General features: G+C 46.9%; 1 protein-coding gene across 1 annotated transcript in view; it reads right to left on the bottom strand.

Moving 5' to 3' along the window:
• The window catches only part of ARHGEF9 (Cdc42 guanine nucleotide exchange factor 9), a 215886-nt gene that overhangs the window by 172677 nt on the left and 28305 nt on the right, over window positions 1-14904 (bottom strand). The window contains exons 3-4 of the mRNA XM_082062149.1: window positions 7743-7890; window positions 5109-5218 (exon numbers count right to left, since the gene is read on the bottom strand). Coding sequence (XP_081918275.1) covers window positions 5109-5218; window positions 7743-7890 — 258 coding nt within the window. The remainder of the gene's footprint in view (window positions 1-5108; window positions 5219-7742; window positions 7891-14904) is intronic.

The following is a 14904-nucleotide window of genomic DNA, read 5'->3' as shown; positions in this document are numbered from 1 at the left end:
AACACATCAGAGAGCGATGAGGCTCTGAGCCAGGAGCATCAGGATCTGTCAGCCTGGACCAAATTGCTGTTTCCTCTTTGAATGAGCCAATTTTTGTATTATTGTTTTTCAATTTTTTTTTAATAATACTGCACAGAGTTTTTCAGAACTTGCCAAAAAAAACATTTAGAAACGCCTAAGAGTGGTTCATGGAGGAAAGCAGCGGAAAAACCGTTCAAAAGTTTCTGAGCACCACAATAGGTTTATCAAGATATAAAACAAGCCCCCCTCAAATATACAGGTCAGACATGCCCTGCCAGCAGAAGTCCTGAGTGTTTAAAATGAGGGAAGAGAGATTCAAAGAGCATGTATTTTCCTGGCAGCTCTCCATACATGCATATAAACCTCTTGTAACCCACATGCTGATACTTTAATTAGCACCAGGAAAGCCATGAGACTCTGCTTTTCTATCAGCCTATTCCCACGGACAGAAGGACTGAAAAATGACTCCGATGACATCCAGCTCATGTATCAGAATGCAGCAGTTCACCAGCCCTGCCAGACCCCCTTCCTCCCCTAAGCGGCAAGAGAAACATGGTGCAGGACACATTTCAAACAGGAAAAAAATAACCCCACTAAACAAAATGCTCACTCAGCATTACGCTAGAAGATAAAAATAGAAAGCAGGAGAGCTGGTACTGAATATCAAGCAGCATTCCCTGCTCGTTGCAGCACACTGTGAGCAAGAGAGAACCCAAATCAACTTTCCCTTTGCTCTGTTCTCTTGGAGGCTGCACATTGTTTGAATTTCTTATTCCTCATAAACACGCCAGAGGGGAATTAGCTTTGGGGAGCTGTGGACTTGCACATCCACCATCATTGCAATGGCAACCCCCCACCAGCCTCTGAAAATAGCTCACGACTTGGAGAGGAGAAAGGACAGGCTGGGCTGGTGGGGTTTGTGAATATTCAACACCTCTGCACAGCAGACCTGCTGATTATTAGTAGGGGATGTCAAAAAAGCTGGCTCTCAGGCAAAGGTTCCATTCTAAATCATTAGATGGTGGCTTCCTCCAGCATATAAATTTGGGCTTTAGCCCCTTGTATAAGAGCACACAGGACAGGAAGGGGGGAAAGGAGCAGCAGACAGGAACGTTTGCAGCTGTCGTTACTACGCTAAGGGCTAAAAATTAAATCTCTAGGCCTAAGATAGAGAGAACCAACACATATGTGTCTCCACACAGTAAGAGGATGTCTGATTTTAGGATGGGCTGAATCTCCTTCTGAAGTGCAACCCCACAGTGTTTGTCTATGGAAAGAGCTGAGGTGACTGAGACTGGACAGCTAGCTAGAAGCAGCAAGTCCCTTAATAAATAGCAGCAGAGGCCAGGGATTTGGGTCAGAATGAAGCCAGGCCAGGACTGTCTCCCTCTGCTTCTGCCTTCCAGATTTGCTCCGTGGCTGGAGAAAGTAACTCATTTCTCCCCTTGTCCTTTGTCCCCAAGGACCAGCCATGTCCCAGCTGGCAGGACCTGCCAGAGTGCCAATCACAGAGCCATGATAGACGCCGAGGGACCCATGAGAGCTCAAGCAGCCCTTCCGATCACTCTTCGGCACTTCAGCTGCATGCTGCAGCACAGTCTGCAGTTCTTGCACCTCGAGGTCCCGTGCAAGTTGCTTTCGATTGTGCCAAACGGCTCTCATAAACGCAGAGCCTCTAAGTGACCTAAGTGCTAAACCAAAATGCTTTGCACGTAAACTGTCTCAATTCAGAGTTTTCTCCAGGCTGAGAAGGGTACTTCTAAGCAGCAAAATACTGAAAGCTTTGAAAAGTCAACTCAGTTTGACTCTATTTACTTTTTTCCTGCTCCTTGAAATTAGAAAGGAAATCTAAAAAATGACTGCACGGCTCGACATGTACCACCCTCTAGTGCTTCAGTTTTCCTATTCCTACCTACAATACCTCAGCTACTGCATAGAAAATTTCTGAGGCTTGTGCCCAGACTTACAGCCATTCACTGTTAGGATGGCTTGGGCATCACTGTCAGGAGAGCCATCAGCAGGAAGAAAAAGCCAGGTTTGTGCATGCACATGTGCACTCCTAGGATGAAGATGAGATCCTAGGATTAAATATTTGCCCACGTCTCCTTTCCTGCTACCACCACTTACTTTTGCAACCACATTTTGCCATCCCTGCTGTCTGGACAGATGGATTAAGATGCAGCCAGCTGCAAAATTATGGATGGTGTTATCAGATGTGACAAACAACAGTGATAAATAGGGGGCCTGACAAGGGGGATTCCTCCTTGGGCTTAGGATCAGCCTCTCGGCCCAGACTTCTGGGTTAGGAGGGAGTTAAGAGAGGCCACGTCTAAATCACACACACAACTCTACACATCTCCACCAAAAAAAACCCACCACCACCAAAAAAACACAAACAGGAAGGGGAGGGGAATGTGTTTTTTTGCCAAAATCGCACATTGCACAAAGAATTAGCAGCTTCAAGGCAGCTGCTCACCAACAGCTCTGCATTTTTGCATGACGTGCAGTGATACCCACGCTCGTTTTGCACAACCACTCAGATCTCTGCAAGGGACCAGATGGCACCGATGCCGCTAAGACAAGCCCGATGCCTCGTCAGTCTCCTCCTGCTCTCTCTTCACCTTACACATCCCCATTCAAGTTGGAAATCAGGCACAGTTTCTGCAGAAGCCTCTGTTTTGGAAGTGATAACTCCTTTCTGTGCTAGCTCTGCCACCTGACTGCTTGTCAGCTGTCAATGAATGCACCTAACAAGAGATAGCCAAGCCCATAAATCTTACCTCAAATTTATAAATCTTGCCAAAGAACAAATTTCTTTCTGGCAAAGACGTGATTTGCAGACCCATAGATCTTCACTCAGCTTGGGGCAGAGGCGACAGATGAATTTTCCAGCACTGCTATTGTGAGCCACATTCATATATCCTACTCTTGCAGCACTTAACACAGCACCTCTGATTTATAAACCCCAGCACAGGTTTCACACCTGCCCGTTCACCATAATTCAGGCTGAACGACAAGCTGCTTAATGGCAGCACTGAATAAGTATCTGAAGGTGTCTTGATCAGCACCCAAAACCAACTCTCCGTCCCAGTGACACACAGGTCCTTGGCACACCCTGTCTGAGCCAAACATCACACACAGGGCTCTGTGCTCAGGAGAAGCTCATTTCCCTCTCCAGTTCCACATCCTTCCTAGATACCACCACTGCAGAAGGAAAGTTTCTCAACTAACCCTTCCCAACCCTCAGCAGTATTTTTGGTTTGCTCAAGTTTCCATTTTCCGCTGCCTTTGCAAGGGTGCTCTGATATCAGCTCTGTTTGCAATGACGAACAGGCCTGGTTTTACTGAGATGACTCAGGACACAAACCATCTTGTCTCTCATGCATTCAGTAACAATACTGTGTGAAAACAGAATAGCAGCTTGGTTTCCAAGCAGGCCCTGAAGGACAGCTATGAAGGCTACAAAACATAGGGCTCCTCTTAAAAGACTAAGAAAGTGTTTGATTAATTAAGGTAGACCAAACTTATCCATGCACTGGTCAGCACCAGATCCTGAACATGGAAATGGTTTACATGAATAACACACCTGATACTTCAAAGTAGGGCTTGCATGCTGTATAACAGGACATTCTGCAGCTGCCTGCCTTTATTCTGGCCCTGAGGACCAACAGTTCTATTGGATTTGGATCATTTTATCTTCTAGGAGCTTAGATGTTCAGCACACCTATAACCAAAACAGCCTCCCGAGTTGAAAGAGGAGTTTATGTCTGGGAAGCAAGGTAAGACCCAAAGGGAAGGGAGCGAAGAGGAAGGGCTGAACTCTTTGCCTATCTGTCCTCTGCCTTGTATCTCAGCCCACAAAAAAAATCAAGAAAGAAAAAAGAAGTGATGCAAGACGGCACTCCAGAAAGTCACAGCGGCTTCAATAGCAGCGGCCCATCCCTGCACGTGTTCCCTGGCAGCCAACACTCACCGCAAGCAGGCTGGAGAGGTCAGCCCCCCTTACTGCCAACTTACTGCTGCTGCGAGGGAAAAAACAGACCCAGGGGCCAGGTCCTCCCTGGAATCACATTTCAGGAAGACAGTTCATCAGATATCAAAGGGAAAATGAATACAATAAAGGACCAGTAAGGAAGGACAGTAATGGGGAGGGAAAGAGCCACACAAGACACAATTGCAGAAGGTCAGTTCCCCATCTCGATTCCAGCAGGGAAGTTCCTGGCTCCCAGTTCATCCTTTCTTTGTCTGAGGAACAACAAGGGCTAAACCTCTTCTGCCCTGTTCACGGGAAAACTCTCCTTGTATCATGTTCATTGCCAGCTAGCAAATCTATTGATTTTTGGAAAATCCAGAGCCTTATCTGTTGGGTACCAGTGAAACCAGACTCACAAATGATACAAATCCAAAACAAGACCATGGAATAACCAAGGTTTCCAGACTTCAAATGCACGGCAAACAACCACACACATGAGCAAGGAAGCATATCAGACAAACTGTACAATTCTTGCCATCTCTTCTGAATTCTTCCCAGAGAAAGACACAGACATTCCCAGGCCCACAACAGATTTTACTTCCCCTGCTGGAAGCATCATTCACACACACCAAAAACCACAAAGTGGATTATGCCTATATTTGCAAAACACTCTGGGAAAGAATCAGTGACATCAATTTGTCACCAAGACAGTGCTGGTAGTGGCACAAAACCCACAGGACAGATGGTTAAAAAGGGAAATAAAAAAATCATCATCAAAAGCACAGAGAGCAAATTATCGGTGATCTAAAACCACAGTTCCCTCCACCTGCAAGGAACAGTCGGCTGAAGAAATGGGAGGCCCAATGCCTCCTTCAGACCATAAAGCCTCCAATATACATTGAAGGGAAACCAAACCAGAGGGGAAAGGATAATGCACGCACGATTTTATTGCTACAAACCAACTCTAATAACAAAAAATATCCAGCTGTAGCTGAAGGAACCGCAGATTCAGGAAGCTGTTAGTAAAGCACGCTGTTAGTTTCCGAGGCTAAACATGCAGCAGGTAAATAGTACCCCTGAAGCAGGCAGAGGCATATTGCAAACCACACCTTACCCGACTGATTTGCAGCTTCTCAGCTCCAGGCTTGAAGAGGTTCCATCGACGTCCACCGTTCCTGCAGTTCCCGCGCACCTTCAGAGTCTTTGAAGCCTGTTCGTTCTCAGCTGCCAGGAGAAAATCCACAGGAAAAAAAAAAGAGGAATGACAAAAGATAAATGTTGTGCTTTAGCTCAGGCTGGGGGCGGAGGCTGTTCTTTTAAATGAAAGAAACAAAATTGTTTGCAAGAGACTCATTCAACCTCTTCTTTAGAAAAAGAGAGCAGAGAGTATATTTAGGTGCTTTATTCAGTGCTCTTGGGATACAAGAAAAATTGCAGAGCTTGGGTACTCCATAAAATGCAGGCACAAACGGAGAGCCGAGAGCCAGATTCAGAGGTGGTGTGAGCAGGTGGGGTCAGACAAGCTGGGTGTGAAGCTGGAATGCTCTCCCAGGAGCACCAGGCAGCACAAGAGCCTCATCTGCAAACACCAGTATTAAACATGCAATAGCTCCTTGGGTCAGAACTACTAACAGTTTGGACCTGCAGAAATCCCAGCTTTACAATCATTGTGATCCATATGATGCAATGGCTTGAAAAAGAAACAGCTCCTTGAATTTATGTAGAAAACAAAAATGGAAAAGTCCATAAAAGCTGTTTTTCAAAGAAACTGGGCTACTTCTCACCTCAAGCATTTCAGGCCAACCCCTCACAGATGCAATTCTGATCTAGCTTTAAGCGAGCTACAACATTTACACCAAATCTCAGGCTGGCCTTACAGATGGTACATACCCCAGCACAAAACAGCTTGTAAAGAAGAGGCAAAAGCTGGAGGAGAGCTGGCAACTCACCTTTCAAAATTAAGCTCTCGCTTTTCTAATCAACCCAAATTTTCAGCTCTCCATCTCATCCCTCTCTTTTGGGGGTGAGGCTGCTATTCTGTGCGAGTCCGGGGTTTTTCCCCTCCCACATTTGGCAAGGTTAGATGTTAATCCCTTCCTCTGTCAGACTGTTCGCATCCCTGCTCGTGCCCCCGCGGCAGCTGCCAGCACAGGCTCCTGTGGGCAGGTGCACGCGGGCCGGGCAGCGCCTGCGCTCACACACACACCCCCCAGGGGCCTGGCATCGCCTTCAGGGAGAAAAGAACCTACAGAAAATGGCCAAATTCTGGAATCCTTCCCCGAAAGATGCACAATGCTTATTTTCTTTATCCTGACGCACCTCTAACCACGGCAGAGGTTTCAGACTGTCAGTCCTGAGGGGTTTGAAACAGATAACAAAGGGTAAGCAGTCTCACAGTTTGGGAGAGTGGAGATCCACACCCCCACTCCTGGGGTTCAGGTCACTTCTCCTTACAGGGCAAAACACACACACTACATGCTCCCTGCCCCCAAATCAAACATTTGGGGACTCCGCTCTGCCCAGGGACCCTGCCGCAGCCCCGGCGTGCGGGGTGGGCAGCAATCCTGATTCTCTTCCAGCGTTGCTGGGAGAGAGATTGCACTGAGACCTATTTCCTAAACGCGATGCTGACGCAAGCAGCCTGCTGTTATTTTTAGCAACATGCGTTTCACTTTCTAGACTCGCAGAAAATCAAGCGGCAGCGCGAGTGCCGATTATAGCAGGAGGCTGCTACCAGGCTCCAGAGGCAATATGCCCACATAGTAGCACTCCAGAGCAATGTGCAAACACAGCAATGCTCACATTTTGAGAGATGCATGTGTGACTTCCCATGCGCTAAAAATGTGTGCACCCCAAGAGAAGAGCCATCAATTAGAGAGGCAGCCACTTTGCCTTTTCTTTCCTAGTTCTTCTCAAGCCTGACGTGCTGCCACCATCCATTAAGTGCTTGGATCCCCCGTGTGCTCCTGAGCAGTGCCAGCACCGTCTGGCAGCGCTCCCGTACTTGCCCGCTACTAAATCACAGGATTCTTGGTGTTAGCAGGGTCCCTTCAGGAAATAATTTCCTTACTCTAACTATCAATCTTTTTAATTAGAGGTTCAAAAAATGATGTCATCTATTCAACCATCAGCATACTGAGATGCCAACACAGAACCCCTCCAGCAAATACATTTTGTAGTGCTTTCCCTAGCATCGTTTTGAGCAGGAAAAATGCAGAGGATAGCTCATCATAGTCTTTGGCTCATCAGATTCTCTTCTTGATCAGGGAGAGTATCCAAGCATAGGAGAAAAAACCCCAAAACCAACTCACTTCTTGCTGTGTTTCCAAACAAACATCCACGTGCCACATCCAAAGGGCAAGTACTCACAACAGAGACTGGTAAGAGAACAGAAAGCCAAGAGGAAACTATCAAACGAAAACTCACACAGAAGTTGCTGAACAGCTTTCACACCTTACGTGCCTATCTCTTCATCTCGTAACCAAATCATAGGGACTGCGTACAGAGACATTAAAGAGAGAAAACAGCCTTATTTCATAAACACATTGTTTACAAAAAGATCTCATTAGCTAGCAAGAAACTTGGCACATGTGGCTACCAGAGCTCCCTCACCTGGCTCCAGGGCTGTAACAAGCACAGACACAAGCCACACTTCTGACTTTTCAACCTATCCTGCCCTTGGCTTGCTCTGCAGGTTGGGCGAGACCAAAACACAAACCTGGGAGAAAAACACCACAAAGCTACTCACCGCGTCTTCTGAGCAAGTGCTGCATGCGCCCTCCCACCTGGTCCAGCCCCATCGGGGTGCTCTGCGAGAGGGGTGCGGAGCGACATCTCTCCACAAGGACTTTGAAGGGTGGTGCTTGTGGGGATGGTTGAGAAGGATGAGACATCAGCTGGCAAGAAAAGAAGAATTTTACCAATAAGTGTCAAACCTCAGACAAAGCAATCACAGAGCATATAAAAATACATGTACTATTCAAAACACTGCAACACACCTTAGACTTTCCCACTGCAGTCTGCACCCACTTCATTTGTTTTTGACCGCACGATTAAGACTTGTTGGCTCTGGAGTCGGAGCACCCTCACTCCCATTGCTTGGGGCTCATAACCTCCAACACAGCTCACGGTCTTTTAAGTCCAACAACTTCCACAGGCGCTCAGCCTCCAAGGCACTTCTGAGAGTGAGATGTGATGAAGTTGTCTGCTTTCTGCGCAGCATTTTCTCTGCTCTCACATTACCCAGTAGGAGCACACATAGAGAGTGAATTAGCTGGTGCTGAAAGCCCACTGCTAGCTGAAACATTTTAGTTTGGCTTCATGACATGCAATGAGGGCTGGCTGCTTTCTAAACAACAGCAAACCAGCAGCCAAAGAGATACCCTGGCTGGCAAGATGGAGCCTCACCCGCCAGCCCCATGCCATGGTGCCAACACAAGGGACCAGGCCAGGCCTACAGTCACAGAATCCCAGAATGTCAGAGGTTTGAAGTGACATCAAAAGCTCATCCAGTGCAATCCCCCCACCCAGATGAGGTTACACAGGAAGGTGTCCAGGCGGGTTGGAATGTCTGCACAGAAGGAGACTCCACAACCTCCCTGGGCAGCCTGGGCCAGTGTTCTGTTACCCTCGCTGAGAAGAAGTTTCTTCTCATATTTAAATGGAACCTTCTGTGTTCCAGTTTATACCCGTTGCCCCTTGTCCTGTCACTGGTTGTCACCCAGAAGAGCCTGGCTCCATCCTCCTGACACTCCCCCTTTCCATATTGATCCCCAGGAATGAGTCCCCCCTCAGTGTCCTCTTGTCCAGCTCCAGAGCCCCAGCTCCCTCAGCCTTTCCTCACACGGGAGATGCTCCACTCCCTGCAGCATCTTGGTGGCTGCGCTGGACTCTCTCCAGCAGTTCCCTGTCCTGCTGGAACTGAGGGGCCACAACTGGACACAAGATTCCAGATGCAATCGGTGGCGAGGGTCAGCTAGACTTCAGATCATTAGGCACATTTACAGTGATGGGGCAGGTCTAAGGTAAAGCAGGTGAGTCAGTTTACAGATCAGGGTCAGACAAAGCCCCCTGAGCGCTGGCAGGTCCATGGTGGTAACGCAATGCCAAGGTCAGGCCAGGAAATCAGGCTCCAGGTTGGTGTCCAGCCCAGCAAGGCCTGCGGCCAGGCAAAGGCCCAGCTCCTCCCCTGATGCTTAAGGAAGGACCAAGCATTCAGGGCACGGCTTAAATGGGCTGCCCAGCCCCTGGGTGTGGTGTGGAGGCCCCAGGTGAGGCTCCTTAGAGTCATTAAGAGCAATTAGTGCATTCAAAGCACCGTGAGGGTGGACAGCTGAGAGGTCTGCTCCAGGGGGTGCTCCCAAACCAATAGGAGATGCACCCTTTGGTGGTCTACAGCAAACAGGAGACTGTTATTTTCTGGATTTTTTGCTAGGTTACAGCTGCCAGTCATCACTGGTCTCCATGTACACCCATGCTCAGGATACAAGTGAGTAAGAAGTAGAAAAGAAAATTTTTCAGAAAGATCTCCAGCACTTGTAAGACATAATCATGGAGTAGAGCGATGAGCCTGCAAGGGTGAGGTTTAGGAGAACAGGCTCTTTATGTGCGTGCTGATCTAGTAGCATAATAATAGGATCTGCCCATCCTATTATAAAAGTTATAAGTTCTTAGAATAAAGCTGGAATACCCATCAAGAACAATTCCTGCAAAACTCAAGAGTCTTCTTGATAATAAGATCCATGTAAAAGTAAAGTAAATTAGTAACAGGATGTCATTTTTCCTCACTCCCAAAAATCTTAACAAAACACTCCCAGGTATTTCCAGAGGTCATACAAGGTCTTTTCCAGTTCCATTAACAGAAGCCTACAGATGGTCTACAAAGAGGACAGGAGGTGAATAAACATACCGGCATTGCTGTGCTGCTGGAGCCATCAGAAGGGTACAGAGAGCCTCCTGGGGACAGACATGACTCTTCGCGTAAAGGCGGATTTGAATCCCTTTGGTGGAATGCATAACTGCAAACCAACATATCTGACCCACTGCCCGTCCTCCTTCAAAAGCCACATCTCACATCACTCAGCTACCAGCAAAGGTCTAATACAAATGCACTAACCCTCCTGCAACCCAATATCTGTAAAATCAAGTCTTGTTACAAGCAGAGCTGCTTTTCTTCCCAGATGCTTCCTGTCCTCCCTACATCACGTTCTGGTGTGACTGGGGAGATGTAACTATCTGCTTGCAGATGGCCTGGCCTTGCTCTGTACCAAATCCACCAAAGACCAGCAGCTTCAGCCCTTTGTCTTGCTCCTATGAATTTTTCGAAGTCTTCCCCAAAATACTGGGGTTTAGCTTATTGTAGGACATGAAGCACAGGTAATATTCCCTGCTGATCAAAACGGGTCAAAAGCCCTGTTACTCCTAATGGCACTGCCCAGCATTTGTAGTGCTCGCTCTTTGCAGCAGTGCCATTTGGACCAGAACAGGGTCCCAAAGCACCCAGCACACACCCACCCAGCTGGGCACCATGCACCCAACGGGGCTGGTCCGCACCTTCCTCTGAACATCTGTTACAACACACCCCTCTGCACCATTTTCTCTCCTATGTATGTAGCACCTACCCCCACAATTAGGGTTGTATTTCTTTCTTTTTTGGTTATTATAGTGTGCCTCATCTCCAGGGAGAACACGAGTTGCAGCCCTTGCCAGGTTTCAGAAGGTCCAAATGCAAGGATGGGGCAAACCGCAGCACTTGAAAGTAAACTGGAACCTCTTTTGCATTCTCTGAAAATGCACAGCATAGTTCAGCAAAACTAGAACAACTGTTTTTCCTGAAAGATTCACAGAGGAAAGCAGAAATTATCACAGTAGTTTCTCTGGAAGCTGACTAATAAAACCTCCTAAAGAGGCATGTCCTCTATATCAATAGCCAACAAAATATTACTTGAAACAGTAAGATACTTACAATCGATTGAAGCACCCATAAAGTGGTGAAATCCCCCCATTATAACCTCAACATCTGGTAACATTAATCCAAAGAATGAATTAGCATTTATAACTAACTGGAGAAAAACACTGGAGTTGTACTTCAATGGCCCTGCTGCTAACTGGGTACCTCGAATGGTTTAGGGCATCTGGCCTCACAACTCCAGCAGCCCCAGTTTTCACTGATCTGCTCTTATCTTTATTTACAGATGAAGAATAAAGCAGACAGGCTATAATTACCCCAAAGGCACAGTGGGAGTCTGTGGATGAATTATGGCTTAATGTCCCATTGCCTGCTCCTAGCACCATGTCCAGTGAGCCAGCACAGTTCTCTTGACTGGGTAACAGTTGAGAGGACACAAAAGCCACAGAAAACCTCCCACTCTGAGACCTTTTGGACACATAGTCCCTTTAGCATATAGGCCAGCAATGGGCAGAGGTTCATATGCACCAAGGATGGCAGGAGGTGGCCTGTTGTAACTTGGAGGCTGAGAAGTAGATGAAGGCAAGGCCAAACAAGGTTTTTTTTAGAAAACCTGTGAAAATCTGAATTATCCATGTGTTCTGTGGCTGCGTATATAGATATATATATATATATACGTAAAGCTTTGCAAACTCAACCTGCTTTTCCCTGACAATGCTAAAAATACATTTCCCAAAAAAAACCCTACTCCACTATAGACAGAACTAAATATAGACTTTAATTCAAGATTTTGCTAGCACCTCACGGTTATTAAAAACATAAAAATCTGAACAGCTTGGAGATAGGCTTTAAGGGTTTTGTCTCCACTAAAAATAAGATGATTGTCAGACACAACTGTATTAAAAGCCATAAATACAAAGAACCTTCACTCTGCAACTAAATTGTACCTCACTACAGATAGTGCGCTTCTGGCAACAGGAGGATTTAGGAAGTCAAGTACTATTTCTTAATTTGGAAGGACTATGAAGTATTTTGTAAGCACAACTACCAGCAGCAGGCTGAGACACAAGCCAGTTTAGTGCCCGTAACCAGGAGATGAAGAGATCTCTGAAGATCAGCTTTCAGAAATACCCGTCTCCTGGTTAGTGCCGTTCAACAGAGTGGAGAGGGAAAAGACAAATCAACTCAGCAGTCCCAGTTCTGCAGTTGCTCCCAAAATGTTCTGTAGCGGAGAGAAGAAAATCTCAAGCTAAAGGGCACTATGAGAACCTGCTGCACATCACCTGCAATTTCTGCTCTAACACAGAAAAAGAAAGTGACTGTATCTTCCTCTTGTGAAAGGACACTGCAGCTGCTGCACTACAGCAGAACTCCAAACCTGTGGGATGATCTGAGATGCGCCCCAGCTATCAGATCGAAAATATGCAGATAATCCGCTGGCATGTGCACACTCAGGCAAATCAGTAATCCTGTGCTTCCAGTTAGACCCACCGCACAGGGAGAGTCCCTGATTTTCCCACACAGAGCAACGCAGCGTGCAGCTATTGCAAAGAAATCACTAAACCGAATAATGCTGTGAAAGCGCCGATCCTGTGCCATCGGTGCGGGCCGCTCCGCAACCCAGAGCACCTTTATGCTTAGGTTGGCTCCTAAGTACAGGACTCGGAGGAACAAACTCAACAGCTGCTCAAGAGAAACATCTGCAACCATCTGCTGTGCTGTTGAGAAGTGAGTTTGACCAGACAGACCCTTACAGGGCTTTGAAACCAAACTGGCTGGGAAACCCAGGGCATCCCGGGTCAGCCTGGCACCTTAGCCTATGGGACAGGCAACTTTTGCCCTGGTGGAAAAGCCTGTAGAAATCTCATTTTCACACTTCTGGCAACCGTAATTCCCTCAGAAAATGGCAACACAAAACCAACCGGTGTCTACGTGCAGCTACAACAGCCAGCAGCAAGCTGCAGTCTCTAAACCTTCTGGAGATCAAATTCAAAATCTTAAGAAAAATATAAGGTTTGCTGTTCCATAGAAATAAACTCTTAATTCACAAAGAAGCCAGCAGAGGGCATGGAAAGACTGCAGTGAAAGGCCTCTGCTCCTTGCCTGTCAGACACCAGCCAACATGCTCTGCAGTGCCCGGCCCTGTGCGCACCCCTGGGACCAGCAATGAGCCTCAAGCAAGTTTTGGGGTCTTAAAAACCTAAACTGATACATGAAATACGAAGTCAGATGCCTATTTTGCAGCCTTTCCTCGTGTCATACCCAAAGGAGGTATAAAACCCCCCACAAACCCTGTCCAAGGGCGTATCGGGTAGTCTGAAAACCCAATGGAGATGCCAGAACCACAAAGGAGTCTGTGTGGCATCAAAGCTTCCTTCCACCTAAACACCACCTCACGCTACGGGAAGCGGTCAAATCCAACTTTGCCAACCTGCCAATCCCAATTTTCCCACTACAGCAAGGACAGTTTCTCCTAGGAAGTCCCCAAAAAACTCAAATATTGACACAAAACAGCCCTGTTTGGGATTCTTCCCCCATTCCTGCAGGCGTAGGCTACAGAGAGGCTCGGCTGCATGAGGACCAGGCCCGGCCTCGTGCCTCTCCCCGACCACCCCGTGTGCTCCCTACACTTGCCGAGCCCTTCTTTTTAAACAACAAAACTTTTTAAACTTTTAAATCCACCTTTGTGGGCTATGATTGACTCCCTGCAGTGGGATGCTGTGGGGTTTTTAGAGGTGGGATAAGCATAATTCACTTCAACGGGGACATGGAAAACGGAAACTTTTCTAGCTTGCAAGTGAGGGCCTTAAACTGCCCAAAATCTAGTAAAAACTCCATGTCATCTTTCAGTTCATTTCTCCGATCTATGCTGTTTCCCCAAAAATAAACCCGAGCATGATTTTTCAGGATGCTTGAAATATAAGCCCTACTCCAAAAATAAGCCCTAGTTATAGCTCATTAAAAATCAACTGAAATAGTGTCCAGGCAGCTACACATATAAAAAAGTAAGCATCTTTTGGAGCAAAAATTAATATAAGACCCTGTCTTATTTTTGGGGAAACAGGGTATCTCTCAGAATAAAGAAGGCACATTCACTGCAGAGTTGCAGCTGTGTGAATGGTGAAATCAGTAACCCATCTCCCACTGACAATGTATTTTGACCTTTATTATTCTTTCAGTTCTTCACAATGTTTTTAACTCCACTGTCTCAGAAGTTCCCAGAACAAACAAGAATTTGGGATAGGCTCTGAAAGCAACTAGGCAGAACAGTTTGAGAAGTGATTTTCTACCTTTCTACAGCTGCTCTCCTTCAATGCTACTGCAATGCTATTTCTTTTACAGCATTAAGACCAAGTCATATTGAGCTTTTACTTGCCTATAACATCACTCAGCTCCTGCCCAAAGACATAAAAATTTTAAAAGGCAAGACTAGGAAAGCAAGAAACAAGGGCATTAATGGCAGGTGAGTACAGCTAAACAGATTTGCGGTACCGCTAGGACCAATGCGCAGGTCCCCTGAACCCCACTCCAGCATCCTTTGTGCTACACCAGCCCCGGTCTCTTCTATGATCTCCTAACAGGTTCGGGCCAGGAGCCTTAGAGAGAACCAGCGCTTTTGTGGGACAACGTGCAGGTTGTTTTGGAAATATTTGCTTGAGCTATTTCAGCTCTACGCTGCCAGCGCATTTGCAAACTGCTGGAGCGCTCGCTTCCAGCAGCTGAGCAAGCCAGGCCACACTGTCCTGGTGGCACCTTCTCCCTGCTTGTAGCTGAGCGTTGCACTTGAAATACAAATCCTTCCATAACGTGGAGCAGCCTGGAGTGGAGGCAGGAGGGTCAACAACTGTCCTGGGGAACAGGTGCCAGCACAGAGCTGGATTTAGCCTTAAAATAATAAGAGGCTGGAGTTTGCTGCTACTGTCACGCTTGGGCTGAAGTTATTCCTCTTGCATGTTTATTTTTGGTAAAACATTTCCAAGTGTCACTCCCTGATGAGAGACAG

Source organism: Streptopelia decaocto, assembly GCF_964273445.1.
Source record: "Streptopelia decaocto genome assembly, chromosome: 10".
Lineage (NCBI taxonomy): Eukaryota > Metazoa > Chordata > Aves > Columbiformes > Columbidae > Streptopelia > Streptopelia decaocto.
Note: the sequence above shows the minus strand (reverse complement) of the source record. Positions and strands in the feature narration are given on the sequence as shown.